Consider the following 27,505-nt stretch of genomic DNA (forward strand, 5'->3'; position numbering starts at 1 on the left):
TATACTGACCAGTTGATGAATCGGCTCTCAGGGACCTAACCGTGGATTTTCCCCTTGGAGCCATGATTCTTTATTTCAGTGTTCACGGTGACCATAGAATGTAACTACTATGACTCACAAGAACTGACCATATCTCATAGGGTTATGGCGGGGATTTAATTAATAGATATAAAGCACTTATGACAATGACTGGTGTGGCGTAAGTGCTACAGACAACTTATAAAGGATCAGCAGAGACTTTTCCATAAAGACATTCCATTTGGCATTTCAGCTAATAAGGGTCTTGGTGCTCTGGCCGGGTGTCAGGCCTGAGCCTCTGAGTAGGAGAGCTGAGTTCAGGACATTGGACCACCAGAGACCTCCTGGCCCAACGTAATATCAATCGGCGAGAGCTCTCCCAGAAATCTCCATCTCAACGCTAAGACCCAGCTCCACTCAATGACCAGCAAGGTCCAGTGCTGGACACCCCATGCCAAACAACTAGCAAGACAGGAACACAACCTCACCCATTAGCAGAGAGGCTGCCTAAAATCATACCAAGTTCACAGACACCCCAAAACACACCACCACTAGACGCGTTCCTGCCCACCACAAAGAGAAGATCCAGCCTCATCCACCAGAACACAGGCACCAGCCCCCTCCACCAGGAAGCCTACACAAGCCACTGAACCAACCTTACCCACTGGGGGCAGACACCAAAAACAACGGGAACTATGAACCTGCAGCCTGTGAAAAGGAGACCCCAAACACAGTAAGTTAAGCAAAATGAGAAGACAGAGAAACACACAGCAGATGAAGGAGCAAGGTAAAAATCCACCAGACCAAACAAATGAAGAGGAAATAGGCAGTCTACCTGAAAAAGAATTCAGAGTAATGATAGTAAAGACGACCCCAAATCTTGGAAATAGAATGGAGAAAATACAAGAAACATTTAACAAGGACCTAGAAAAACTAAAGAGCAAACAAACAATGATGAGCAACATAATAAGTGAAATTAAAAATTCTGTAGAAGGAATCAACAGCAGAATAACTGAGGCAGAAGAACGGATAAGTGACCTGGAAGATAAAATAGTGGAAATAACTACTGCAGAGCAGAATAAAGAAAAAGAAATGAAAAGAATTGAGGACAGTCTCAGAGACCTCTGGGACAACATTAAACACACCAACATTCCAATTATAGGGGTCCCAGAAGCAGAAGAGAAATAGAAAGGCTCTGACAAAATATTTGAAGAGATTATAGTTGAAAACTTCCCTAATATGGGAAAGGAAATAGTCAATCAAGTCCAGGAAGAGCAGAGAGTCCCATACAGGATAAACCCAAGAAGAAACATGACAAGACACATGTTAATCCAACTATCAAAAATTAAATACAAAGAAAAAATATTAAAAGCAGCAAGGGAAAAGCGGCAAATAACATACAAGGGAATCCCCATGAGGTTAAGAGCTGATCTTTCAGCAGAAAATCTGCAAGCCAGAAGGGAGTGGCAGGACCTATTTAAAGTGATGAAAGGTAAAAACCTACAACCAAGATTACTCTACCCAGCAAGGATCTCATTCAGATTTGACGTAGAAATTAAAACCTTTACAGACAAGCAAAAGCTAAGAGAATTCAGCATAACCAAACCAGCTTTACAACAAATGCTAAAGGAAATTCTCTAAGCAGGAAACACAAGAGAAGGAAAAGACCTACCAAAAAAACCCCATAACAATTAAGAAAATGGTAATAGAAACATACATATTGATAATTACCTTAAATGTAAATGGATTAAATGCTCCAACCAAAAGACACAGACTGGCTGAATGGATACAAAAACAAGACCTGTATATATGCTGTCTACAAGAGACCCACTTCAGACCTAGAGACACATACAGACTGAAAGTGAGGGGATGGGAAAAGATATTCTATGGAAATAGAAATCAAAAGAAAGCTGAAGTAGCAATTCTCATATCAGACGAATAGACTTTAAAATAAAGACTATTACAAGAGACAAAGAAGGACACTACATAATGATCAAGGGATCAATGCAAGAGGAAGATATAACAATTGTAAATATTTATGTATCCAACATAGGAGCACCTCAATACATAAGGCAAATGCTAACAGCCATAAAAGGGGAAATCGATAGTAACACAATAATATTAGGAGACTTTAACACCCCACTTTCACCAATGGACAGATCAACCTAAATGAAAATAAATAAGGAAATTTAAGAAAATTGAAATTGTATCAAGTATCTTTTCCGACCACAACGCTATGAGACTAGATATCAATTACAGGAAACAAACTGTAAAAAATACAAACATATGGAGGCTAAACAATACACTACTAAATAACCAAGAGATCACTGAAGAAATCAAAGAGGAAATCAAAAAATACCTAGAAACAAATGACAATGAAAACATGACGATCCAAAACCTATGGGATGCAGCAAAAGCAGTTCTAAGAGGGAAGTTTACAGCACAATTCTACCTCAAGAAACAAGAAACATCTCAAATAAACAACCTAACCTTACAGCTAAAGCACTCAGAGAAAGAAGAACAAAAAAACCCCAAAGTAAGCAGAAGGAAAGAAATCATAAAGATCAGATCAGAAATAAATGAAAAAGAAATGAAGGAAATGATAGCAAAAATCAATAAAACTAAAAGCTGGTTCTTTGAGAAGATAAACAAAATTGATAAACCATTAGCCAGACTTACCAAGAAAAAAAGAGAGAACACTCAAATCAATAGAATTAGAAATGAAAAAGGAGAACTAACAACTGACACTGCAGAAATACAAAGGATCATGAGATATTACTACAAGCAACTATATGCCAATAAAATGGACAACCTAGAAGAAATGGACAAATTCTTAGAAAAGCACAACCTTCCAAGACTGAACCAGGAAGAAAGAGAAAATACAAACAGACCAACCACAAGCACTGAAATTGAAACTGTGATTAAAAATCTTCCAACAAACAAAAGCCCAGGACCAGATGGCTTCACAGGCGAATCCTATTAAACATTTAGAGAAGAGCTAACACCTATCCTTCTCAAACTCTTCCAAAATATAGCAGAGGGAGGAACACTCCCAAACTCATTCTACGAGGCCACCATCACCCTGATACCAAAACCAGACAAAGATGTCACAAAAAAAGAAAACTACATACCAATATCACTGATGAACGAAGATGCAAAAATCCTCAACAAAATACTAGCAAACAGAATCCAACAGCACATTAAAAGGATCATACACCATGATCAAGTGGGGTTTATCCCAGGAATGCAAGGATTCTTCAGTATATGCCAATCAATCAATGTGATACACCATATTAACAAATAGAAGGATAAAAACCATATGATCATCTCAACAGATGCAGAAAAAGCTTTTGACAAAATTCAACACCCATTTATGATAAAAACTCTCCAGAAAGTACGCATAGGAGGGAGGGGCAAGATGGCGGAAGAGTAAGACGCGGAGATCACCTTCCTCCCCACAGATACATGAGAAATACATCTACACGTGGAACTGCTCCTACAGAACACCCACTGAACGCTGGCAGAAGACGTCAGACCTCCCAAAAGGCAAGAAAATCCCCACGTACTTGGGTAGGGCAAAAGAAAAAAGAAATAACAGAGACAAAAGAATAGGGACGGGACCTGCACCAGTGGGAGGGAGCTGTGAAGGAGGAAAGGTTTCCACACACTAGGAAGCCCCTTCGTGGGCAGAGACTGCGGGTAGCAGAGGGGGGAAGCTTCGGAGCCACGGAGGAGAGCGCAGCCACATTGGTGCGGAGGGCAAAGCAGAGATTCCCGCACAGAGGAGCGGTGCCGACCAGCACTCACCAGCCCGAGAGGCTTGTCTGCTCAGCCGCCGGGGCGGGCGGGGCCTGGGAGCTGGGGCTCGGGCTTCGGTGCTAGCCGGGAGGGAGTCCGGGAAAAAGACTGCAGCTGCCAAAGAGGCAAGAGAATTTTTCTTGCCTCTTTGTTTCGCGGCGCGCAAGGAGAGGGGATTCAGAGCGCCGCCTAAACGAGCTCCAGAGACGGGCGCGAGCCGCGGCTATCAGCGCGGATCCCACAGCAACAGGGACGCAGAGGGAAAAACGGAGAGATTCCCGCACAGAGGCTCGGCGCCGAGCAGCACTCACCAGCCCGAGAGGCTTGTCTGCTCACCCGCCGGGGCGGGCGGGGGCTGGGAGCTGAGGCGCGGGCTTCGGTCGGATCCCAGGGAGAGGACTGGGGTTGGCTGCGTGAACACAGCCTGAAGGGTCTAGCGCACCACAACTAGCCGGGAGGGTGCACGAGAAAAAGTCTGCAGCTGCCGAAGAGGCAGGAAACTTTTTCTTGCCTCTTTGTTTCGCGGCGTGCAAGGAGAGGGGATTCAGAGCGCCACTTAAACGAACTCCAGAGACGGGCGCGAGCCGCGGCTATCAGCGCGGACCCCAGAGACGGGCATGAGACGCTAAGGCTGCTGCTGCCGCCACCAAACAGCCTGTGGGCGAGCACAGGTCATTCTCCACACCGCCCCTCCCGGGAGCCTGTGCAGCCCGCCACGGCCAGGCTCCCGTAATCCGGGGACAACTTCCCCGGGAGAGCGCACGGCGCGCCTCAGGCTGCTGCAACGTCACGCCGGCTTCTGCCACCGCAGGCTCGCCCCGCCTCCTCCGTACCGCTCCCTCCCCCCGGCCTGACTGAGCCAGAGCCCCCGAATCAGCTGCTCCTTTAACCCCGTTCTGTCTGGGCGGGGAACAGACGCCCTCAGGGGACCTACATGCAGAGGCGGGTCCAAATCCAAAGCTGAACCCCGGGAGCTGTACGAACAAAGAAGAGAAAGGGAAATCTCTCCCAGCAGCCTCAGAAGCAGCGGATTAAAGCTCCACAAACAACTTGATGTGCCTGCATCTGTTGAATACCTGAATAGACAACGAATCATCCCAAATTTAGGAGATGGACTTTGGGAGCAGGATATATTAACTTTTCCCCTTTTCCTTTTTTTTGTGAGTGTAGATGTGTATGCTTCTGGGTGAGATTTTGTCTGTATAGCTTTGCTCTCACCGTTAGTCCTAGGGTTAGGTCCGTCCGGTTTTTTTTTTTTTTTTTTTTTTTTTTTGGCTTAAAAAAATTTTTTTTTCCCTAATAAATGTTTTCTTAATAATTTTTTCCTTATTTTCTATTTTTAAAAAAATTTTTAATAAGTTTTTTCATATTTTTTATTTTAAAAAATTAAAAGATTTTTTTTCTTAATAAATTTTTTCTAAATAATTTTTTTCTTATTTTTAGTATAAAAAATTAATAAATCTATTTTTAAAAATTAAAAAAATTTTTTTTCTTTATAAATTTACTCTTATAAATTTTTTTTCTTTTTTTTCTTTTTTTTTATTATAATTGCTTTATTTTATTTTATTTTATCCTCTTTTTTTCTTTCTTTCCATTTTTTCTCCCTTTTATTCTGAGCCGTGTGGATGAAAGGCTCTTGGTGCTCCAGCCAGGCATCAGGGCTGTGCCTCTGAGGTGGGAGAGCCAACTTCAGGACACTGGTCCACAAGAGACCTCCCAGCTCCACGTAATACCAAACGGCGAAAATCTCTCACAGATCTCCATCTCAACATCAAGACCCAGCTTCACTCAACGACCAGCAAGCTACAGTGCTGGACACCCTATGCCAAACAACTAGCAAGAGAGGAACACAGCCCCATCCATTAACAGAGAGGCTGCCTAAAATCATAATAAGGCCACAGACACCCCAAAACACACCACCAGACGTGGACGAACCCACCAGAAAGACAACATCCAGCCTCATCCACCAGAACACAGGCACTAGTTCCCTCCACCAGGAAACCTACACAACCCACTGAACCAACCTTAGCCACTGGGGACAGATACCAAAAAACAACGGGAACTACGAACCTGCAGCCTGTGAAAAGGAGACCCCAAACACAGTAAGATAAGCAAAATGAGAAGACAGAAAAACACACAGCAGATGAAGGAGCAGGGTCAAAACACACCAGACCTAACAAATGAAGAGGAAATAGGTAGTCTACCTGAAAAAGAATTCAGAATAATGATAGTAAGGATGATCCAAAGTCTTGGAAATAGAATAGACAAAATGCAAGAAACATTTAACAAGGACGTAGAAGAACTAAAGAGGAATCAAGAAACGATGACAAGCACAATAAATGAAATTAAAAATACTCTAGATGGGATCAATAGCAGAATAACTGAGGCAGAAGAACGGATAAGTGACCTGGAAGATAAAATAGTGGAAATAACTACTGCAGAGCAGAATAAAGAAAAAGAAATGAAAAGAATTGAGGACAGTCTCAGAGACCTCTGGGACAACATTAAACACACCAACATTCCAATTATAGGGGTCCCAGAAGCAGAAGAGAAATAGAAAGGCTCTGACAAAATATTTGAAGAGATTATAGTTGAAAACTTCCCTAATATGGGAAAGGAAATAGTCAATCAAGTCCAGGAAGAGCAGAGAGTCCCATACAGGATAAACCCAAGAAGAAACATGACAAGACACATGTTAATCCAACTATCAAAAATTAAATACAAAGAAAAAATATTAAAAGCAGCAAGGGAAAAGCGGCAAATAACATACAAGGGAATCCCCATGAGGTTAAGAGCTGATCTTTCAGCAGAAAATCTGCAAGCCAGAAGGGAGTGGCAGGACCTATTTAAAGTGATGAAAGGTAAAAACCTACAACCAAGATTACTCTACCCAGCAAGGATCTCATTCAGATTTGACGTAGAAATTAAAACCTTTACAGACAAGCAAAAGCTAAGAGAATTCAGCATAACCAAACCAGCTTTACAACAAATGCTAAAGGAAATTCTCTAAGCAGGAAACACAAGAGAAGGAAAAGACCTACCAAAAAAACCCCATAACAATTAAGAAAATGGTAATAGAAACATACATATTGATAATTACCTTAAATGTAAATGGATTAAATGCTCCAACCAAAAGACACAGACTGGCTGAATGGATACAAAAACAAGACCTGTATATATGCTGTCTACAAGAGACCCACTTCAGACCTAGAGACACATACAGACTGAAAGTGAGGGGATGGGAAAAGATATTCTATGGAAATAGAAATCAAAAGAAAGCTGAAGTAGCAATTCTCATATCAGACGAATAGACTTTAAAATAAAGACTATTACAAGAGACAAAGAAGGACACTACATAATGATCAAGGGATCAATGCAAGAGGAAGATATAACAATTGTAAATATTTATGTATCCAACATAGGAGCACCTCAATACATAAGGCAAATGCTAACAGCCATAAAAGGGGAAATCGATAGTAACACAATAATATTAGGAGACTTTAACACCCCACTTTCACCAATGGACAGATCAACCTAAATGAAAATAAATAAGGAAATTTAAGAAAATTGAAATTGTATCAAGTATCTTTTCCGACCACAACGCTATGAGACTAGATATCAATTACAGGAAACAAACTGTAAAAAATACAAACATATGGAGGCTAAACAATACACTACTAAATAACCAAGAGATCACTGAAGAAATCAAAGAGGAAATCAAAAAATACCTAGAAACAAATGACAATGAAAACATGACGATCCAAAACCTATGGGATGCAGCAAAAGCAGTTCTAAGAGGGAAGTTTACAGCACAATTCTACCTCAAGAAACAAGAAACATCTCAAATAAACAACCTAACCTTACAGCTAAAGCACTCAGAGAAAGAAGAACAAAAAAACCCCAAAGTAAGCAGAAGGAAAGAAATCATAAAGATCAGATCAGAAATAAATGAAAAAGAAATGAAGGAAATGATAGCAAAAATCAATAAAACTAAAAGCTGGTTCTTTGAGAAGATAAACAAAATTGATAAACCATTAGCCAGACTTACCAAGAAAAAAAGAGAGAACACTCAAATCAATAGAATTAGAAATGAAAAAGGAGAACTAACAACTGACACTGCAGAAATACAAAGGATCATGAGATATTACTACAAGCAACTATATGCCAATAAAATGGACAACCTAGAAGAAATGGACAAATTCTTAGAAAAGCACAACCTTCCAAGACTGAACCAGGAAGAAAGAGAAAATACAAACAGACCAACCACAAGCACTGAAATTGAAACTGTGATTAAAAATCTTCCAACAAACAAAAGCCCAGGACCAGATGGCTTCACAGGCGAATCCTATTAAACATTTAGAGAAGAGCTAACACCTATCCTTCTCAAACTCTTCCAAAATATAGCAGAGGGAGGAACACTCCCAAACTCATTCTACGAGGCCACCATCACCCTGATACCAAAACCAGACAAAGATGTCACAAAAAAAGAAAACTACATACCAATATCACTGATGAACGAAGATGCAAAAATCCTCAACAAAATACTAGCAAACAGAATCCAACAGCACATTAAAAGGATCATACACCATGATCAAGTGGGGTTTATCCCAGGAATGCAAGGATTCTTCAGTATATGCCAATCAATCAATGTGATACACCATATTAACAAATAGAAGGATAAAAACCATATGATCATCTCAACAGATGCAGAAAAAGCTTTTGACAAAATTCAACACCCATTTATGATAAAAACTCTCCAGAAAGTACGCATAGGAGGGAGGGGCAAGATGGCGGAAGAGTAAGACGCGGAGATCACCTTCCTCCCCACAGATACATGAGAAATACATCTACACGTGGAACTGCTCCTACAGAACACCCACTGAACGCTGGCAGAAGACGTCAGACCTCCCAAAAGGCAAGAAAATCCCCACGTACTTGGGTAGGGCAAAAGAAAAAAGAAATAACAGAGACAAAAGAATAGGGACGGGACCTGCACCAGTGGGAGGGAGCTGTGAAGGAGGAAAGGTTTCCACACACTAGGAAGCCCCTTCGTGGGCAGAGACTGCGGGTAGCAGAGGGGGGAAGCTTCGGAGCCACGGAGGAGAGCGCAGCCACATTGGTGCGGAGGGCAAAGCAGAGATTCCCGCACAGAGGAGCGGTGCCGACCAGCACTCACCAGCCCGAGAGGCTTGTCTGCTCAGCCGCCGGGGCGGGCGGGGCCTGGGAGCTGGGGCTCGGGCTTCGGTGCTAGCCGGGAGGGAGTCCGGGAAAAAGACTGCAGCTGCCAAAGAGGCAAGAGAATTTTTCTTGCCTCTTTGTTTCGCGGCGCGCAAGGAGAGGGGATTCAGAGCGCCGCCTAAACGAGCTCCAGAGACGGGCGCGAGCCGCGGCTATCAGCGCGGATCCCACAGCAACAGGGACGCAGAGGGAAAAACGGAGAGATTCCCGCACAGAGGCTCGGCGCCGAGCAGCACTCACCAGCCCGAGAGGCTTGTCTGCTCACCCGCCGGGGCGGGCGGGGGCTGGGAGCTGAGGCGCGGGCTTCGGTCGGATCCCAGGGAGAGGACTGGGGTTGGCTGCGTGAACACAGCCTGAAGGGTCTAGCGCACCACAACTAGCCGGGAGGGTGCACGAGAAAAAGTCTGCAGCTGCCGAAGAGGCAGGAAACTTTTTCTTGCCTCTTTGTTTCGCGGCGTGCAAGGAGAGGGGATTCAGAGCGCCACTTAAACGAACTCCAGAGACGGGCGCGAGCCGCGGCTATCAGCGCGGACCCCAGAGACGGGCATGAGACGCTAAGGCTGCTGCTGCCGCCACCAAACAGCCTGTGGGCGAGCACAGGTCATTCTCCACACCGCCCCTCCCGGGAGCCTGTGCAGCCCGCCACGGCCAGGCTCCCGTAATCCGGGGACAACTTCCCCGGGAGAGCGCACGGCGCGCCTCAGGCTGCTGCAACGTCACGCCGGCTTCTGCCACCGCAGGCTCGCCCCGCCTCCTCCGTACCGCTCCCTCCCCCCGGCCTGACTGAGCCAGAGCCCCCGAATCAGCTGCTCCTTTAACCCCGTTCTGTCTGGGCGGGGAACAGACGCCCTCAGGGGACCTACATGCAGAGGCGGGTCCAAATCCAAAGCTGAACCCCGGGAGCTGTACGAACAAAGAAGAGAAAGGGAAATCTCTCCCAGCAGCCTCAGAAGCAGCGGATTAAAGCTCCACAAACAACTTGATGTGCCTGCATCTGTTGAATACCTGAATAGACAACGAATCATCCCAAATTTAGGAGATGGACTTTGGGAGCAGGATATATTAACTTTTCCCCTTTTCCTTTTTTTTGTGAGTGTAGATGTGTATGCTTCTGGGTGAGATTTTGTCTGTATAGCTTTGCTCTCACCGTTAGTCCTAGGGTTAGGTCCGTCCGGTTTTTTTTTTTTTTTTTTTTTTTTTTTGGCTTAAAAAAATTTTTTTTTCCCTAATAAATGTTTTCTTAATAATTTTTTCCTTATTTTCTATTTTTAAAAAAATTTTTAATAAGTTTTTTCATATTTTTTATTTTAAAAAATTAAAAGATTTTTTTTCTTAATAAATTTTTTCTAAATAATTTTTTTCTTATTTTTAGTATAAAAAATTAATAAATCTATTTTTAAAAATTAAAAAAATTTTTTTTCTTTATAAATTTACTCTTATAAATTTTTTTTCTTTTTTTTCTTTTTTTTTATTATAATTGCTTTATTTTATTTTATTTTATCCTCTTTTTTTCTTTCTTTCCATTTTTTCTCCCTTTTATTCTGAGCCGTGTGGATGAAAGGCTCTTGGTGCTCCAGCCAGGCATCAGGGCTGTGCCTCTGAGGTGGGAGAGCCAACTTCAGGACACTGGTCCACAAGAGACCTCCCAGCTCCACGTAATACCAAACGGCGAAAATCTCTCACAGATCTCCATCTCAACATCAAGACCCAGCTTCACTCAACGACCAGCAAGCTACAGTGCTGGACACCCTATGCCAAACAACTAGCAAGAGAGGAACACAGCCCCATCCATTAACAGAGAGGCTGCCTAAAATCATAATAAGGCCACAGACACCCCAAAACACACCACCAGACGTGGACGAACCCACCAGAAAGACAACATCCAGCCTCATCCACCAGAACACAGGCACTAGTTCCCTCCACCAGGAAACCTACACAACCCACTGAACCAACCTTAGCCACTGGGGACAGATACCAAAAAACAACGGGAACTACGAACCTGCAGCCTGTGAAAAGGAGACCCCAAACACAGTAAGATAAGCAAAATGAGAAGACAGAAAAACACACAGCAGATGAAGGAGCAGGGTCAAAACACACCAGACCTAACAAATGAAGAGGAAATAGGTAGTCTACCTGAAAAAGAATTCAGAATAATGATAGTAAGGATGATCCAAAGTCTTGGAAATAGAATAGACAAAATGCAAGAAACATTTAACAAGGACGTAGAAGAACTAAAGAGGAATCAAGAAACGATGACAAGCACAATAAATGAAATTAAAAATACTCTAGATGGGATCAATAGCAGAATAACTGAGGCAGAAGAACGGATAAGTGACCTGGAAGATAAAATGGTGGAAATAACTGCTGCAGACCAGAATAAAGAAAAAAGAATGAAAAGAACTGAGGACAGTCTCAGAGACCTCTGGGACAACATTAAACGCACCAACATTCGAATTATAGGGGTCCCAGAAGAAGAAGAGAAAAAGAAAGGGACTGAGAAAATATTTGAAGAGATTATAGTTGAAAACTTCCCTAATATGGGAAAGGAAATAGTTAATCAAGTCCTGGAAGCACAGAGAGTCCCATACAGGATAAATCCAAGGAGAAACACACCAAGACACATATTAATCAAACTATCAAAAATTAAATATAAAGAAAACATATTAAAAGCAGCAAGGGAAAAACAACAGATAACACACAAGGGCATCCCCATAAGGTTAACAGCTGATCTTTCAGCAGAAACGCTGCAAGCCAGAAGGGAGTGGCAGGATATACTTAAAGTGATGAAGGAGAAAAACCTACAACCAAGATTACTCTACCCAGCAAGGATCTCATTCAGATTTGATGGAGAAATTAAAACCTTTACAGACAAGCAAAAGCTGAGAGAGTTCAGCACCACCAAACCAGCTTTACAACAAATGCTAAAGGAACTTCTCTAGGCAAGAAACACAAGAGAAGGAAAACACCTACAATAACAAACCCAAAACATTTAAGAAAATGGGAATAGGAACATACATATCGATAATTACCTTAAATGTAAATGGATTAAATGCTCCCACCAAAAGACACAGACTGGCTGAATGGATACAAAAACAAGACCCATATATATGCTGTCTACAAGAGACCCACTTCAGACCTAGAGACACATACAGACTGAAAGTGAGGGGATGGAAAAAGATATTCCATGCAAATGGAAATCAAAAGAAAGCTGGAGTAGCAATTCTCATATCAGACAAAATAGACTTTAAAATAAAGACAATTACAAGAGACAAAGAAGGACACTATATAATGATCAAGGGATCGATCCAAGAGGAAGGTATAACAATTGTAAATATTTATGCACCCAACATAGGAGCACCTCAATACATAAGGCAAATACTAACAGCCATAAAAGGGGAAATCGACAGTAACACAATCATAGTAGGGGACTTTAACACCCCACTTTCACCAATGGACAGATCATCCAAAATGAAAATAAATAAGGAAACACAAGCTTTAAATGATACATTAAACAAGATGGACTTAATTGATATTTATAGGACATTCCACCCAAAAACAACAGAATTCACATTTTTCTCAAGTGCTCATGGAACATTCTCCAGGATAGATCATATCTTGGGTCACAAATCAAGCCTTGGTAAATTTAAAAAAATTGAAATCGTATCAAGTATCTTTTCAGACCACAACGCTATGAGACTAGATATCAATTACAGGAAAAGATCTGTAAAAAATACAAACACATGGAGGCTACACAATACACTACTTAATAACGAAGTGATCACTGAAGAAATCAAAGGGGAAATCAAAAAATACCTAGAAACAAATGACAATGGAGACACGACGATCCAAAACCTATGGGATGCAGCAAAAGCAGTTCTAAGAGGGAAGTTTATAGCAATACAAGCCTACATCAAGAAACAGGAAACATCTCGAATAAACAACCTAACCTTGCACCTAAAGCAATTAGAGAAAGAAGAACAAAAAAACCCCAAAGCTAGCAGAAGGAAAGAAATCATAAAGATCAGATCAGAAATAAATGAAAAAGAAATGAAGGAAACAATAGCAAAAATCAATGAAACTAAAAGCTGGTTCTTTGAGAAGATAAACAAAATTGATAAACCATTAGCCAGACTCATCAAGAGAAAAAAGGAGAAGACTCAAATTAATAGAATTAGAAATGAAAAAGGAGAAGTAACCACTGACACTGCAGAAATACAAACGATCATAAGAGATTACTACAAGCAACTCTATGCTAATAAAATGGACAACCTGGAAGAAATGGACAGATTCTTAGAAATGCACAACCTGCCGAGACTGAACCAGGAAGAAATAGAAAATATGAACAGACCAATCACAAGCACTGAAATTGAAACTGTGATTAAAAATCTTCCAACACACAAAAGCCCAGGACCAGATGGCTTCACAGGCGAATTCTATCAAACATTTAGAGAAGAGCTAACACCTATCCTTCTCAAACTCTTCCAAAATATTGCAGAGGGAGGAACACTCCCCAACTCATTCTACGAGGCCACCATCACCCTGATACCAAAACCAGGCAAAGATGTCACAAAGAAAGAAAACTACAGGCCAATATCACTGATGAACATAGATGCAAAAATCCTCAACAAAATACTAGCAAACAGAATCCAACAGCACATTAAAAGGATCATACACCATGATCAAGTGGGGTTTATTCCAGGAATGCAAGGATTCTTCAATATACGCAAATCAATCAACGTGATACATCATATTAACAAATTGAAGGAGAAAAACCATATGATCATCTCAATAGATGCAGAGAAAGCTTTCGACAAAATTCAACACCCATTTATGATAAAAGTCCTGCAGAAAGTAGGCATAGAGGGAACTTTCCTCAACATAATAAAGGCCATATATGACAAACCCACAGCCAACATTGTCCTCAATGGTGAAAAACTGAAACCATTTCCACTAAGATCAGGAACAAGACAAGGTTGCCCACTCTCACCACTATTATTCAACATAGTTTTGGAAGTGCTAGCCACAGCAATCAGAGACGAAAAAGAAATAAAAGGAATCCAAATCGGAAAAGAAGAAGTAAAGCTGTCACTGTTTGCAGATGACATGATACTATACATAGAGAATCCAAAAGATGCTACCAGAAAACTACTAGAGCTAATCAATGAATTTGGTAAAGTAGCAGGATACAAAATTAATGCACAGAAATCTCTTGCATTCCTGTATACTAATGATGAAAAATCTGAAAGTGAAATTAAGAAAACACTCCCGTTTACCATTGCAACAAAAAGAATAAAATACCTAGGAATAAACCTACCTAAGGAGACAAAAGACCTGTATGCAGAAAATTATAGGACACTGATGAAAGAAATTAAAGATGATACAAACAGATGGAGAGATATACCATGTTCTTGGATTGGAAGAATCAACATTGTGAAAATGACTCTGCTACCCAAAGCAATCTACAGATTCAATGCAATCCCTATCAAACTACCACTGGCATTTTTCACAGAACTAGAACAAAAAATTTCACAATTTGTATGGAAACACAAAAGACCCCGAATAGCCAAAGCAATCTTGAGAACGAAAAATGGAGCTGGAGGAATCAGGCTCCCTGACTTCAGACTATATTACAAAGCTACAGTAATCAAGACAGTTTGGTACTGGCACAAAAACAGAAATATAGATCAATGGAACAGGATAGAAAGCCCAGAGATAAGCCCATGCACATATGGTCACCTTATCTTTGATAAAGGAGGCAAGCATATACAGTGGAGAAAAGACAGCCTCTTCAATAAGTGGTGCTGGGAAAATTGGACAGGTACATGTAAAAGTATGAAATTAGAACACTCCCTAACACCATACACAAAAATAAACTCAAAATGGATTAAAGACCTAAGTGTAAGGCCAGACACTATCAAACTCTTAGACGAAAACATAGGCAGAACACTGTATGACATAAGTCACAGCAAGATCCTTTTTGACCCAGGTCCTAGAGAAATGGAAATAAAAACACAAATAAACAAATGGGACCTAATGAAACTTAAAAGCTTTTGCACAGCAAAGGAAACCATAAACAAGACCAAAAGACAACCCTCAGAATGGGAGAAAATATTTGCAAATGAAGCAACGGACAAAGGATTAATCTCCAAGATTTACAAGCAGCTCAATAACAAAAAAACAAACAACCCAATCCAAAAATGGGCAGAAGACCTAAATAGACATTTCTCCAAAGAAGAGATACAGATTGCCAACAGACACATGAAAGAATGCTCAACATCATTAATCATTAGAGAAATGCAAATCAAAACTACAATGAGGTATCATCTCACACCGGTCAGAATGGCCATCATCAAAAAATCTAGAAACAATAAATGCTGGAGAGGGTGTGGAGAAAAGGGAACACTCTTGCACTGTTGGTGGGAATGTAAATTGATACAGCCACTATGGAGAACAGTATGGAGGTTCCTTAAAAAACTAAAAATAGAACTACCATATGACCCAGCAATCCCACTACTGGGCATATACCCTGAGAAAACCATAATTCAGAAAGAGTCATGTACCAAAATATTCATTGCAGCTCTGTTTACAATAGCCAGGACATGGAAGCAACCTAGGTGTCCATCATAGGATGAATGGATAAAGAAGATGTGGCACATATATACAATGGAATATTACTCAGCCATAAAAAGAAATGAAATGGAGGTGTTTGTAATGAGGTGGATGGAGTTAGAGTCTGTCATACAGAGTGAAGTAAGTCAGAAAGAGAAAAACAAATACAGTATGCTAACACATATATATGGAATCTAAGGGAAAAAAAAAAAAAAAAAAAAGAGGTCATGAAGAACCTAGTGGCAAGATGGGAATAAAGACACAGACCTACTAGAGAATGGACTTGAGGATATGGGGAGGGGGAGCGGTGAGATGTGACAGGGTGAGAGAGTGTCATGGACATATATACACTACCAAATGTAAAATAGATAACTAGTGGGAAGCAGCCGCATAGCACAGGGAGATCAGCTCGGTGCTTTGTGACCACCTAGAGGGGTGGGATAGGGAGGGTGGGAGGGAGGGAGATGCAAGAGGGAAGAGATATGGCAACATATGTATATGTGTAACTGATTCACTTTGTTGTAAAGCAGAAGCTAGCACACCATTGTAAAGCAATTATACTTCAATAAAGATGTTTAAAAAAAAAAAAAAAAAAAAAAAAGTAGGCATAGAGGGAGCTTACCTCAACATAATAAAGGTCATATATGACAAACCCACAGCAAACATCATTCTCAATGGTGAAAAACTGAAACCATTTCCACTAAGATCAGGAACAAGAAAAGGTTGCCCACTCTCACCACTATTATTCAACATAGTTTTGGAAGTTTTAGCCACAGCAATCAGAGACGAAAAAGAAAGAAAAGGAATCCAAGTCGGAAAAGTAAAACTGTCATTGTTTGCAGATGACATGATACTACACATAAAGAATCCTAAAGATGCTACCAGAAAACTACTTGAGCTAATCAATGAATTTGGTAAAGTAGTAGGATACAAAATTAATGCACAGAAATCTCTTGCATTCCTATACACTAATGATGAAAAATCTGAAAGAGAAATTAAGGAAACACTCCCATTTACCATTTTGGCAACAAAAACAATAAAATACCTAGGAATAAACCTACCTAAGGAGACAAAAGACCTGTATGCAGAAAACTATGAGACACTGATGAAAGAAATTAAAGATGATACAAACAGATAGAGAGAAATACCATGTTCTTGGATAGGAAGAATCAACATTGTGAAAATGACTACACTACACAAAGCAATCTACAGATTCAATGCAATCCCTATCAAAGTACTAATGGCATTTTTCACAGAACTAGAACAAAAAATTTCACAATTTGTATGGAAACACAAAAGACCCCAAATAGCCAAAGCAGTCTTGAGAAAGAAAAACAGAGCCTGAGGAATCAGGCTCCAGGACTTCAGACTATACTACAAAGCTACAGTAATCAAGACAGTATGGTACTGGCACAAAAACAGATATATAGATGAATGGAACAGGATAGAAAGCCCAGAGATAAACACACACACATATGGTCACATTATCTTCGATAAAGGAGGCAAGAATATACAATGGAGAAAAGACAGCCTCTTCAATAAGTGGTGCTGGGAAAACTGGACAGCTACATGTAAAAGAATGAAATTAGAACACTCCCTAACACCATACACAAAAATAAACTCAAAATGGATTAAAGACCTAAATATAAGACCAGACACTATAAAACTGTTAGAGGAAAACATAGGCAGAACACTCTATGACATAAATCACAGCAAGATCTTTTTTGACCCACCTCCTAAAGAAATGGAAATATAAACAAAAATAAACAAATGGGACCTAGTGAAACTTCAAAGCTTTTGCACAGCAAAGGAGACCATAAACAAGACAAAAAGACAACCCTCAGAATGGGAGAAAATATTTGCAAATGAAGCAATTGACAAAGGATTAATCTCCAAAATATACAAGCAGCTCATGCAGCTGAATATCAAAAAAACAACCCAATCCAAAAATGGGCAGAAGACCTAAATAGACATTTCTCCAAAGAAGATAAACAGATTGCCAATAAACACATGAAAGGATGCTCAACATCACTAATCATCAGAGAAATGCAAATCAAAACTACAATGAGGTATCACCTCACACGGGTCAGAATGGCCATCATCAAAAAATCTAGTCATTGCTGGAGAGGGTGTGGAGAAAAGGGAGTGGAGAAAAGGGTGTGGAGAAAAGTCATTGCACTGTTGGTGGGAATGTAAATTGATACAGCCACTATGGAGAACAGTATGGAGGTTCCTTAAAAAACTAAAAATAGAACTACCATATGACCCGGCAATCCCACTACTGGGCATATACCCTGAGAAAACCATAATTCAAAAAGAGTCATGTACCACAATATTCATTACAGCACTATTTACAATAGCCAGGACATGGAAGCAACCTAAGTGTCCACTGACAGATGAATGGATAAAGGTGATGTGGCACATAAATACAATGGAATATTACTCAGCCATAAAAAGAAACAAAATTGAGTTATTTGTAGTGAGGTGGATGGACCTAGAGTCTGTCATACAGAGGGAAGTAAGTCAGAAAGAGAAAAACAAATACCGTATGCTAACACATACATATGGAACCTAAAAAAAAAAAAAAAAAAAGGTTCTGAAGAACCTAGGGGCAGGACAGGAATAAAGATGCAGACATAGAGAATGGACTTGAGGGCACAGGGAGGGGGAAGGGTAAGCTGGGACGAGGTGAGAGAGTGGCATGGACTTATATACACCACTCAATGTAAAATAGATAGTTAGTGGGAAGCAGCCGCATAGCACAAGGAGATCTGCTTGGTGTTTTGTGACCACCTAGAGGGGTGGGATAGGGAGGGTGGGAGGGAGATGCAAGAGGGAGGGGATATGGGGATATATGTATACAAACAGCTGATTCACTTTGTTATACAGCAGCAACTAACACAACAATGTAAAGCAATTATACTCCAATAAAGATGTTAAAAAAAAAAAAAGGATCAGCAGAGCTTGACGGGAAGGCGCACATTACAACTTCAATCTCTCGCCCTCTTCAACATGCTGGAGTAGTATGACTCACGCAGAACCATTTCTTTTTTTTTTTTTGGCTGCACGGCACGGCATGTGGGATCTTAGTTCCCAGACCAGGGGTCTAGGGATCGAACCCGCACCCCCTGCAGTGGAAGCGCGGAGTCTTAACCAGTGGACCGCCAGGGAAGTCCTGACTGAACCATTTCTTTATCATCAGGAAAATTCAATTCTGTTGCCGACACTCACAGGCCCCGATCAGTTCCTCCTCTGAACAGCCCCTCTTTATGGGCATAAAACAACCATCAAGAGCAAACTGAGGTTTTATTTTCTTTTCCCCTAATGGGAATTCCAGGCACTGTAGAAAAATAAAACACTGACATCTGTTCTCCGTTCACTGCCCACAAATGTGTGCATAAATTCTGTTATTAGGAATGGAAGCTGCGGGTGGGCATTGAGAGGAGCAGGGAGCAAAACAGATTTGGAAGATTGTTAGGTTCACTTAGGCAGCTGAAGAGAGAGCCACGAATAAAAACTCAACCATGGTTTGCTCATTCTTTCCCTTTCTTCTTCTGCTTTTGAACAACTGGACATGTGATGCTTATCAGTTATTAATAGCCAATAAATCAGAGAGTAAGAATTAGACTTCCCTGAAAAGTTCCAAGTAAGCCTCATGGAAGATGCTTTAGCGAGTGACATTGACACTGCACTTCTTTCCATTTTAGACTTCTCCAGGCCTCTGATGTCCATATTGGATGGCATCTGGTGATAGCCTTTCTAATGGACAGAGGATTTGGGCGTCTCTCTGCTTAAAGGTGACTGCAGCTGCGCCTCCAGAATCACATAAATTCAAGGGGCACAACTCATGCTTAGGTGTGGATTTTTACAAGACAAGAGAATGCTTTCATCACTGATGGAAGAAAGCTCTGCTATAAAAGTGAAATAAAAACCAATGCTTTGAGCTCAAACATTTTCCCAAAAGTACCCTGCAGTGGTTGACTAGTGTCCCCCCAAAAGACATCTTTCAGTCCTAATCCCCAGTTCCTATGAATGTGACCTTATTTGGAAATAGAGGCTTTACAGATGTATCAATAGTTAGTTAAGCATCTTGATACGAGATCATCCTGGGTTTAGGGTGGACCCTAAATCCAACGGCTGGTATCCTTATAAGAGAAAAGAAAAGGAGATTTGAGACCAAGAGGAGGACAGAAACATGGAGAACGACGGAGGTAAGGACTGGAGTTGTGCTGCCACAAGCCAAGGACACCAGGAGCCACCCAAAGCTAGAATCAGTAAGGAATGATTCTCCCGAGAGTCTTCGGAGGGAACATGGCCCTGCCAATCCCTTGATTTCAGATTTCTTGCTTCCAGAACTGAAAGAATACACTTCTGTTGTTTTTAAGCTACCAAATTTGTGGTGACTTGCTGCAGCAGCCCTAGAACCTAATAACACACACCCCAATGTTTCTTTTAATTAGTAACATGAAACCTTGAGCCAAAAGGTCATTCACTATTTTACAGGCAAATAAGCAATAATCTAGACATTCCAAAACAATCCATATGCATTATTAGCCTGTCCTCAGAGCATAATGATATTTTGTTGTCATTTTGATCACTATTTACTCTACTTTAGGAATATAGTCAGTGCAGGGAAGAATGGCGTTCAGAACCTCAAACCTTACATAGATGATGGACAGGATGAATGTTATATGACTCAGTCCTAAAATTGGGGTGAAGGTGAGATCGAATGAAACCTTTGGCTTTCTTTGTGGCCGAAGCCTGGTGTCAAGCCCATGTCAGGCCATGGGTCATTTCTCCAGGCCCAGACTTGTTCTAAGCTTCCTGGCATTAGTAATGACTATTCACCTATTTGCTGGTGAAGCAAACCTTGCCAGCTAAAGCGTTTGACAAACAGTCATGATTCACACGTCCTGGGCCTTCAGGCTCCTTCCTACGTCTACAGAGAGCCTCAATGCCCCTGTATTCCATGTCAAATAGAATTTCAGCTGACACAGGTCCACAGAAAGAGGACAGTCTGCATCAAGCCTGGAACGGCCCTTCAAGGCTGTATCTTAAAGTTGGATCTCTCCATTGGACAGAAGAAGAAATTAAGGTTCAAGGAAGTTAAGAGAGTTCCCCCAAATCCCACAGCCCGTTAATAGGTGGGACGAGGACTCGGGTCTCCAAACTCCCCCCGGGCTTGGCTCTCAGGGCCAGGTTGCTCCTACAACCAGGTAGAAGAATTATACTAATGAAGGACACGGAAGAAGGGCAGGAGAAAGGGGCCACAATGGGCAGGAGCTAAGGCTAGTGATATCCACCAGTGTCTAATATATAAATATTATCAGTTAATGTTGGACACTGGTAGTTTTCTGAATTTTCTGCAATGCAAGGCATGGACTCTGAAGTCACACAGACATGGATTCAAATTCTGGTTCTCCGACTTATCAGTTGTGACTTTGAATTAATTATCTGAACTCTAAGTCCTGAGTTCCTTATCTATAAAATGGGGATAAATAACACCTATCTCATTTGGTCATAGTGACAATTAAATGACAGACTGTATGTAAAAAAAAAAACTACATACAGTACGCACCATTTATATAAAGTTAAGAAGGCCAAACACAGATTCAATTTAGAGCTCACCTATGCGGGGGATGGGGTGGGGGGAGCATGCAGTCACGGAGGGACAATTGATAAATAAAATGTAATATATCCATACAATGGAATATTATCCAATGACAAAAAAAGAATGAAATGCGGATACACCCTACAACATGGATGAAACTCGAAAACCTTACGCTAAGTGAAAGAAGTCAGATGTAAAAGGTCACATAATGAATGATTCCATTTGTACAAAATGTCCAGAATAGTCAAATCTCTAAAAACAGAAGGTAGATTAGTGGTTGACTGCGGGGAGTTGGGGGATGGGGGTGAGCAGGCAGGGAGGGGAGGGCAGCAAGTGACTGCCAGTGGATATAGTGCTTCTCTTTGGACTGATGAAAATGTTCTGAGTTAGATAGTGGTTATGATTGCACAGCTTTGTGAATGTATTAAAAAGCACTGAACTTCACACTTAAAAAAAATTTCAAACTAGACCTTCCAATGACTTGGGCAGGAAAGAACATGCAGGTACACACACACACACACACACACACACAAGTCACTGCTCCACACACCCATTAATAGGCTGCTCTTCCCAAATATTATATTGAAATGATGCCAGAATGACACTAAACCACAAAAGACCAGTCCACTCATATGCATATGCTCAGAAGAATAGCAATGATACTTAATAATAACTAAAATTCATTGACTGTTTACTATGTGTCAGGCACTATACTGAGCACTTCACATGGATTAGCTCATTTTGTTTCTCACTTCATCCCTTTGAGGTATTACCATCCCCATTTTACAGATGAGGAAATTAAGGCACAAAAAAGTTTCATAACTTGTGCCAGGTCACCCAGTTGGAACTTAACCCCAGGCAATCTGACTCATGAGCACTATGCTATTCTGCTCCAACTGACTCTGTCTTCTTAAAATCACTTGCAAAATTCACTGACTTACAGTGTAAACCAAGGCAGGGGAGGGTTGAGGTTTTAAAACAACCAAAACTATCATTTTAAATAGCAATTCCGGAAAGAATATTGGAAAGACCCAAGGCTCTAAGAATGAGACCAAGCTGAGAGCTGTATTTCATGTTACTATGAATATTGATAAGTTGACTGTAAAACCCAAGCATGAAATTCCAGATTGTTACCCACTACTTTTAAGACTCGCGGTAGATTACTGGGTTTCTCCCTGCCCACAACAATCTAATAATCTAAGTGGGAACACCATTGCAAGAGCAAACAAAAACATTGGGTATTGTGTGTGTGACTTTATATATAGAATACAAACAGGACATGTTTACGTACATGTGTGCTCACTAAACAGTGAGGGGCAGATGGCAAGTTCTAAATCCTATGTTATAAGAGAGAAAGATGAATAAGGGCAAAAAAAATCAAAGAAGACTGCTTGAGGAGACCTTGAGAACTAGCATTTAGGAAGGGGCAGAAAGAATAAAGGTCACTACTTGAAGCAAGCTTGGAGGGAATAAGAAGGTTGGATTGTTCCTAGAGCAGTAAAGATGCCTGTCTGATTAAATCAAGGAGTGTACAGTGTGTAATGTACCAGATAATAATAGTGGACAGGAGGGAAGGGGTTATGTAAGATCTCAAAAATCAAGGTAAAGTGTTTGGACTCGATAGAGTAAGAAAAGGTAAATCACGCTTTAAAAAAGTTGTGAGGGACTTCCCTGGTGGCGCAGTGGTTAAGAATCCACCTGCCAATGCAGGGGACACGGGTTCAAGCCCTGGTCCAGGAAGATCCCACATGCGGCGGAGCAACTAAGCCCGTGTGCCACAACTACTGAGCCTGCGCCACAACTACTGAGCCCGCGTGCCTGGAGCCCATGCTTTGCAACAAGAGAAGCCATCGCAATGAGAAGCCCGCGCACCGCAACGAAGAGCAGCCTCGTGGCAACTAAAGAAAGCCCTGAAGACCCAACACAGCCGAAAAAAAAAAAAGTTGTGAAAGCTTTATCATATTAGTTGCATACTTCATAACAAACACTGGCTTCCACTTTGCTTACCCAACCCTGGAGTTCTGCCTCATCTACTATTTCCTAATTTCATTTTAAATATTTTGTTTCTATCATATCTACCTCCAAGTCATGCCCTAGTGAAACCTTAATTTCATCAGAGTCAAGATATAAAATAATTGCTTACAATCACAGCCCTGAACAAAGCTGTGTTGGATGGTGCCTTCACAAAGCCACTTAGCACATCGCTAATGTGCATTAAATTTCCTCACACTTCATAGCTTAATCTGTAATGAATCAACGTCCCAGTGAATAAGCTGTCCCTTGAGAAAAATATGTACTTTTTCTTAATGTGAAAAATATTTCCTCGCACTCAGTCACTGCGATTGTCTTCTTTCAGTAATAAAATTGAATGACAACGTATCCAACTTTTTTCCTAGGTGAAACAGAAATTCACAGTTGCCCATTTCACTGAAACAGAAATAGGCAGTCACAGATGTATTTAATCAGACCCCTATGCAAACTTCTCTCCCATACTTCTCTGCGGGGGCACTGCACCCGAATTCTTGCCGTTTTCCACAGGCTTCCACTTGGGTCTCAGATGCCTCTGAGGATCTGTGCTTTCAGGCAAACATTTTACCCGAGGAACAAACCCAAGGAGCAGGATCTCCTGTAAGGAACCCAAGGGCTTAGTCTGCGCCTCAGTGTGACCTTAAAGCAAGCGCACGTCCCCAGCTCTGACGAGCACAAGAGTATCCGCACTCCGCGGCGCCCGGCAGCGGCCAGGGAGCCCCAGATCGCGGCCGGGGCGCGCACCCACCTGACCAGGGGCTCCTTCTCGGGCACGGCGGGCTCCTCCAGGCACCTGCACGGGCAGCAGCAGCAGCACACCGTCCTCAGCCAGGCCCTCAGCCCCATGGAGAGCGAAGTGCCCCGCCGGCGCCGGACAACTCCGAGGAAGCCGCGGCGGCGGCGAGCGAGCGCGGCTGCGGCGCGGCCACCGGACCGGCGTCCAGGTGCGGGGACAGTGGCGGCCGGGGCGTCGCGGGCCGGTCCGTGCGCATCACGCTGCGGCCGGGGACGCGGGCAAGGCGGGAGGCGCCTTCACGGCTCCGGGGCTGCAGGGCCGCGCGCTTTCCTCCACTTGGGTTTTGTTTAGGGCGCGGGTTTTGTTGGGGCTTTTCTTCTCTCGCTTTAATTCCCCGGGCGCAAATTGGGGCGCATGCGTTCCCGAGACGCTTCGCTGCTGCCCTCTAAGGAGGAAGCAGGGACTCCAGCCGCCAGACGGCAAAATCCGAGGGCACCGTGGGGGACGGGGCTGGGGGAAGGAGGGGCAAGCCCTCGAGTCACGGAGCACGAGGTTGGGCTGGATCTATTCATACGTTTTACTGGCTTCACTCCCCGAGGAAATAAAAAGTCCTCCTTCCCAGCCCCACCCTTGCCTTCAAAGCGGAGGTTAGGGCATATTTTTAACATGTCAGTCCCACAAAGAGTAAAAGTTAGCGAAAGAATAAGGGTTGACGCATTACAGAAGTGAGTTTTTTAAAGTACTATATTCACAACGGATTTTTTTTTTTAATCGTTTTCAAGGCTCCTAGTCCTTAAATAATTCCCTCAAAAAAGGCAACCTCCATCATCAGTATTTTGCGACTTTCCAGAGCTATTTATGTGTGCGTGTGTGTGTATATTTACTTACGCTTCTGCACACTTGTAAGTATAGGCACCCATAGTCCTCTCTCTTTTTACCCCAACAGTGGCATACTCCACACATTTCTGTCCCTGGCTTGTTTCACTCCATTTACCACGGAGACTGTTCCACCCACTACATGTATAACTTCCTCTATTGTTCTTTGCATTTATGTAGTTGCATTTATGTAGTTGATGCCCTTATGTTATTTTAACCAGATCCTTATGAATGGACATTTAAGTTCATTCCAGCCTTTTGATATTAAAATAATGCTGCAGTGAATATCCTTGCACTATGTGTTTGGACATGTGTATCCCTTGAATAAATATTTGGCAGCTGACTTTCTGGGTCATAGGTAAGATGCCTTCTTAAATTTTGATGGATCTTGCCAAATTGCCCTCCAAAGAGGTAATTCCAGTTTACACTCTGACCGGCAACGTATGAAAGGATGTTTCCCTAAATCCCCACCAATACTGTGGAATTTTCAACTTTGTCAATCTGATTTATTCAACAAATATTTACTGAACATCTGTTATGTGCCAGGCATGTTCTAGGCTCTGGGAATACAGCAATGAACAAAAGAAACAAAAATCCCTACTTTCTTGGAGCAAACATCCTAGTAGGGAAGTTCCACAAACGAAACAATACATTATTGAGTGCGTTAGAAAGTGGTATGTACTATGGAGAAAAATAAGGCAGGGAAGGGGATAAGAAGTGCCAGGAAGTTGTATGTGTGTGTGTGTGTGTGTGTGTATGCGCGTGTGCTGGGGAGAGGGGTGGTGGCTGCAGTTTTAAATGGGGTGATCAGGGAAGACCTCCCTGTATGGTGACACTTAAGCAAAGACTTAAAGATGATGAGCAAGCTAGCCCTGATTCCAAGGGGAAGAGCATTTCAGGGAGAGTGAAAGCCACGTGCAAAACCCCAGAGAAGAGAGAATAAACAGCAGGGTGCCTGAGAAAGAGCAGGGATTCCAGGGGCCCTAGAGAGGAATGGGCCAGGAGGAAGAGTAATAGGAGATGATAGAATGTGGGACCTTTGGGGACATGGCAAGGACTCTGGATTTTGTTCCATGTGAGCTAAGCAAACCTTTGGAGGTTTTCGAGTAGAGGGAGAGAAGTGGTCGACCTAGATGGCCCTAGGATCCATTGGTTGCTGTCTTGAGAAGAAATTGGGTGTCAAGGGCTGTTTTAGGGAGAGGCAAATGGAGGCCATTCTAATGACCCAGATGACCATGATTTGGAACAGGGAGGAAGCAGTTAGAGGTGGGCAGAAATGGCTGGACTCTGAATGGATTTGAAGACAGAGCCAACGAGACTTATAACAGATTGGAAGTAAAGTATAAAAGAAAGCGAGGAGGGAGTCCAAGGTTTGGGGCTTACAAGCTGTGAAAGTCGAGCTGTCACTGATTGTGATAAAGGACGTGGGACAGGCAGGTTTGGAGGGGTGAGGAGGAAGAGCAAGAAGTGTCAATTCTCACGGGCAGTGTGTTCATTTAAAAGTGTGTTACGACACGTAAGTTTATCCTGTTCTGGCTACATTATGAGGCTGAAGGAACTTATCAAGTGCATATTCATTGAGAGGCTGGCTACTGAGAGTTAAGGAAGGATAAGAGAAGGTCCCCGAGGGCTCTGACTTAGCTGGGGAGACAGGATATGGACCCATCATGAAAAGTTGAGAGGACATGACAGAGTACCAGCTGTCACCAGGCAGCACAGGGCTGTGGTATCAAGCCCAGCACCGTGTCATTTATCACTTGCAACTGTGCCAGGATGGAGTACTATGTACTATGTTCTGACATTGGATTTTGGATTTGAGTTCACCTACCTAGGTTCAAGTAGAAAGTGGGCCAAGGGGGCTGCCAGCAAGAAGATGAAAGCTAGGGTCTGACAGCTTCTGTTAACTATTGGAGCTGGATTTGTTGAGAAGGGAGAAATTAGAGAAGGCATTCAGCTCCTGGAAAATACAGGTACTCTGCCCCTTTACTAACCTTGATCTTAGACAAGTCACTTAATTTTTCTGAACCTCAGTTTTCTAATTTGTGAAATGGAGATGATGAGTCGAGCCCTACCGACTAGAAAGTTGTGAGACTCAAATGAGATCATTTGAAAGCCATCAAGTACTATAGAAATAGCAGAATTCAACACAGTTGACTAAATCCAAATAGTATAGGCCTGTTGAGCAAATGTCAGTTCCAGTACTACTTGGCTTACATATGACAGTATTTCCTTTCACGTTTGTACCTCTGCCATGTGTGGGCATCTTTCATGTGGTCCGTTTCAGACAGGATATTTCTGGAAGGCCATAGAACCATGTCTATATAACAAACTTGCTCAGGAGGTTAATGCTCTGCTTTACTAAGGATCACATGTAGTGTTTGCCTGCTCTAACAACTTATTAATATTTTCTTTTAAAATTAATGTTAAGTGTTAAAACTTATAAATGAAACGTTCCTCTAAAAAATTGAAATATTACAATTAAGGTTCCCTCTAATCACAATCCACAGTCCTGTCTCCTTTCTAGCCTCCTCAGGGTAACCGTATGCTACAAACGGACACATATACACATATGTGCCCCGTGATGTATACAT

General features: G+C 42.0%; 1 protein-coding gene across 2 annotated transcripts in view; it reads right to left on the bottom strand.

Moving 5' to 3' along the window:
• Window positions 1-27,505, bottom strand: part of LOC133100552 (melanoregulin) — a 141,864-nt gene that overhangs the window by 51,589 nt on the left and 62,770 nt on the right. Inside the window, exon 1 of one of the 2 annotated variants that reach the window (XM_061204794.1) lies at window positions 24,051-24,241. The exons of the other annotated variant lie outside the window; for it this stretch is intronic. Within the exon in view, the coding sequence (XP_061060777.1) occupies window positions 24,051-24,148 (98 nt within the window). The 5' untranslated portion in view covers window positions 24,149-24,241. Of the gene's footprint in view, window positions 1-24,050; window positions 24,242-27,505 lie in introns of those variants that run through there. 2 annotated transcript variants of the gene reach the window in all.

Source organism: Eubalaena glacialis, chromosome 1, assembly GCF_028564815.1.
Source record: "Eubalaena glacialis isolate mEubGla1 chromosome 1, mEubGla1.1.hap2.+ XY, whole genome shotgun sequence".
Classification (NCBI taxonomy): Eukaryota; Metazoa; Chordata; class Mammalia; order Artiodactyla; family Balaenidae; genus Eubalaena; species Eubalaena glacialis.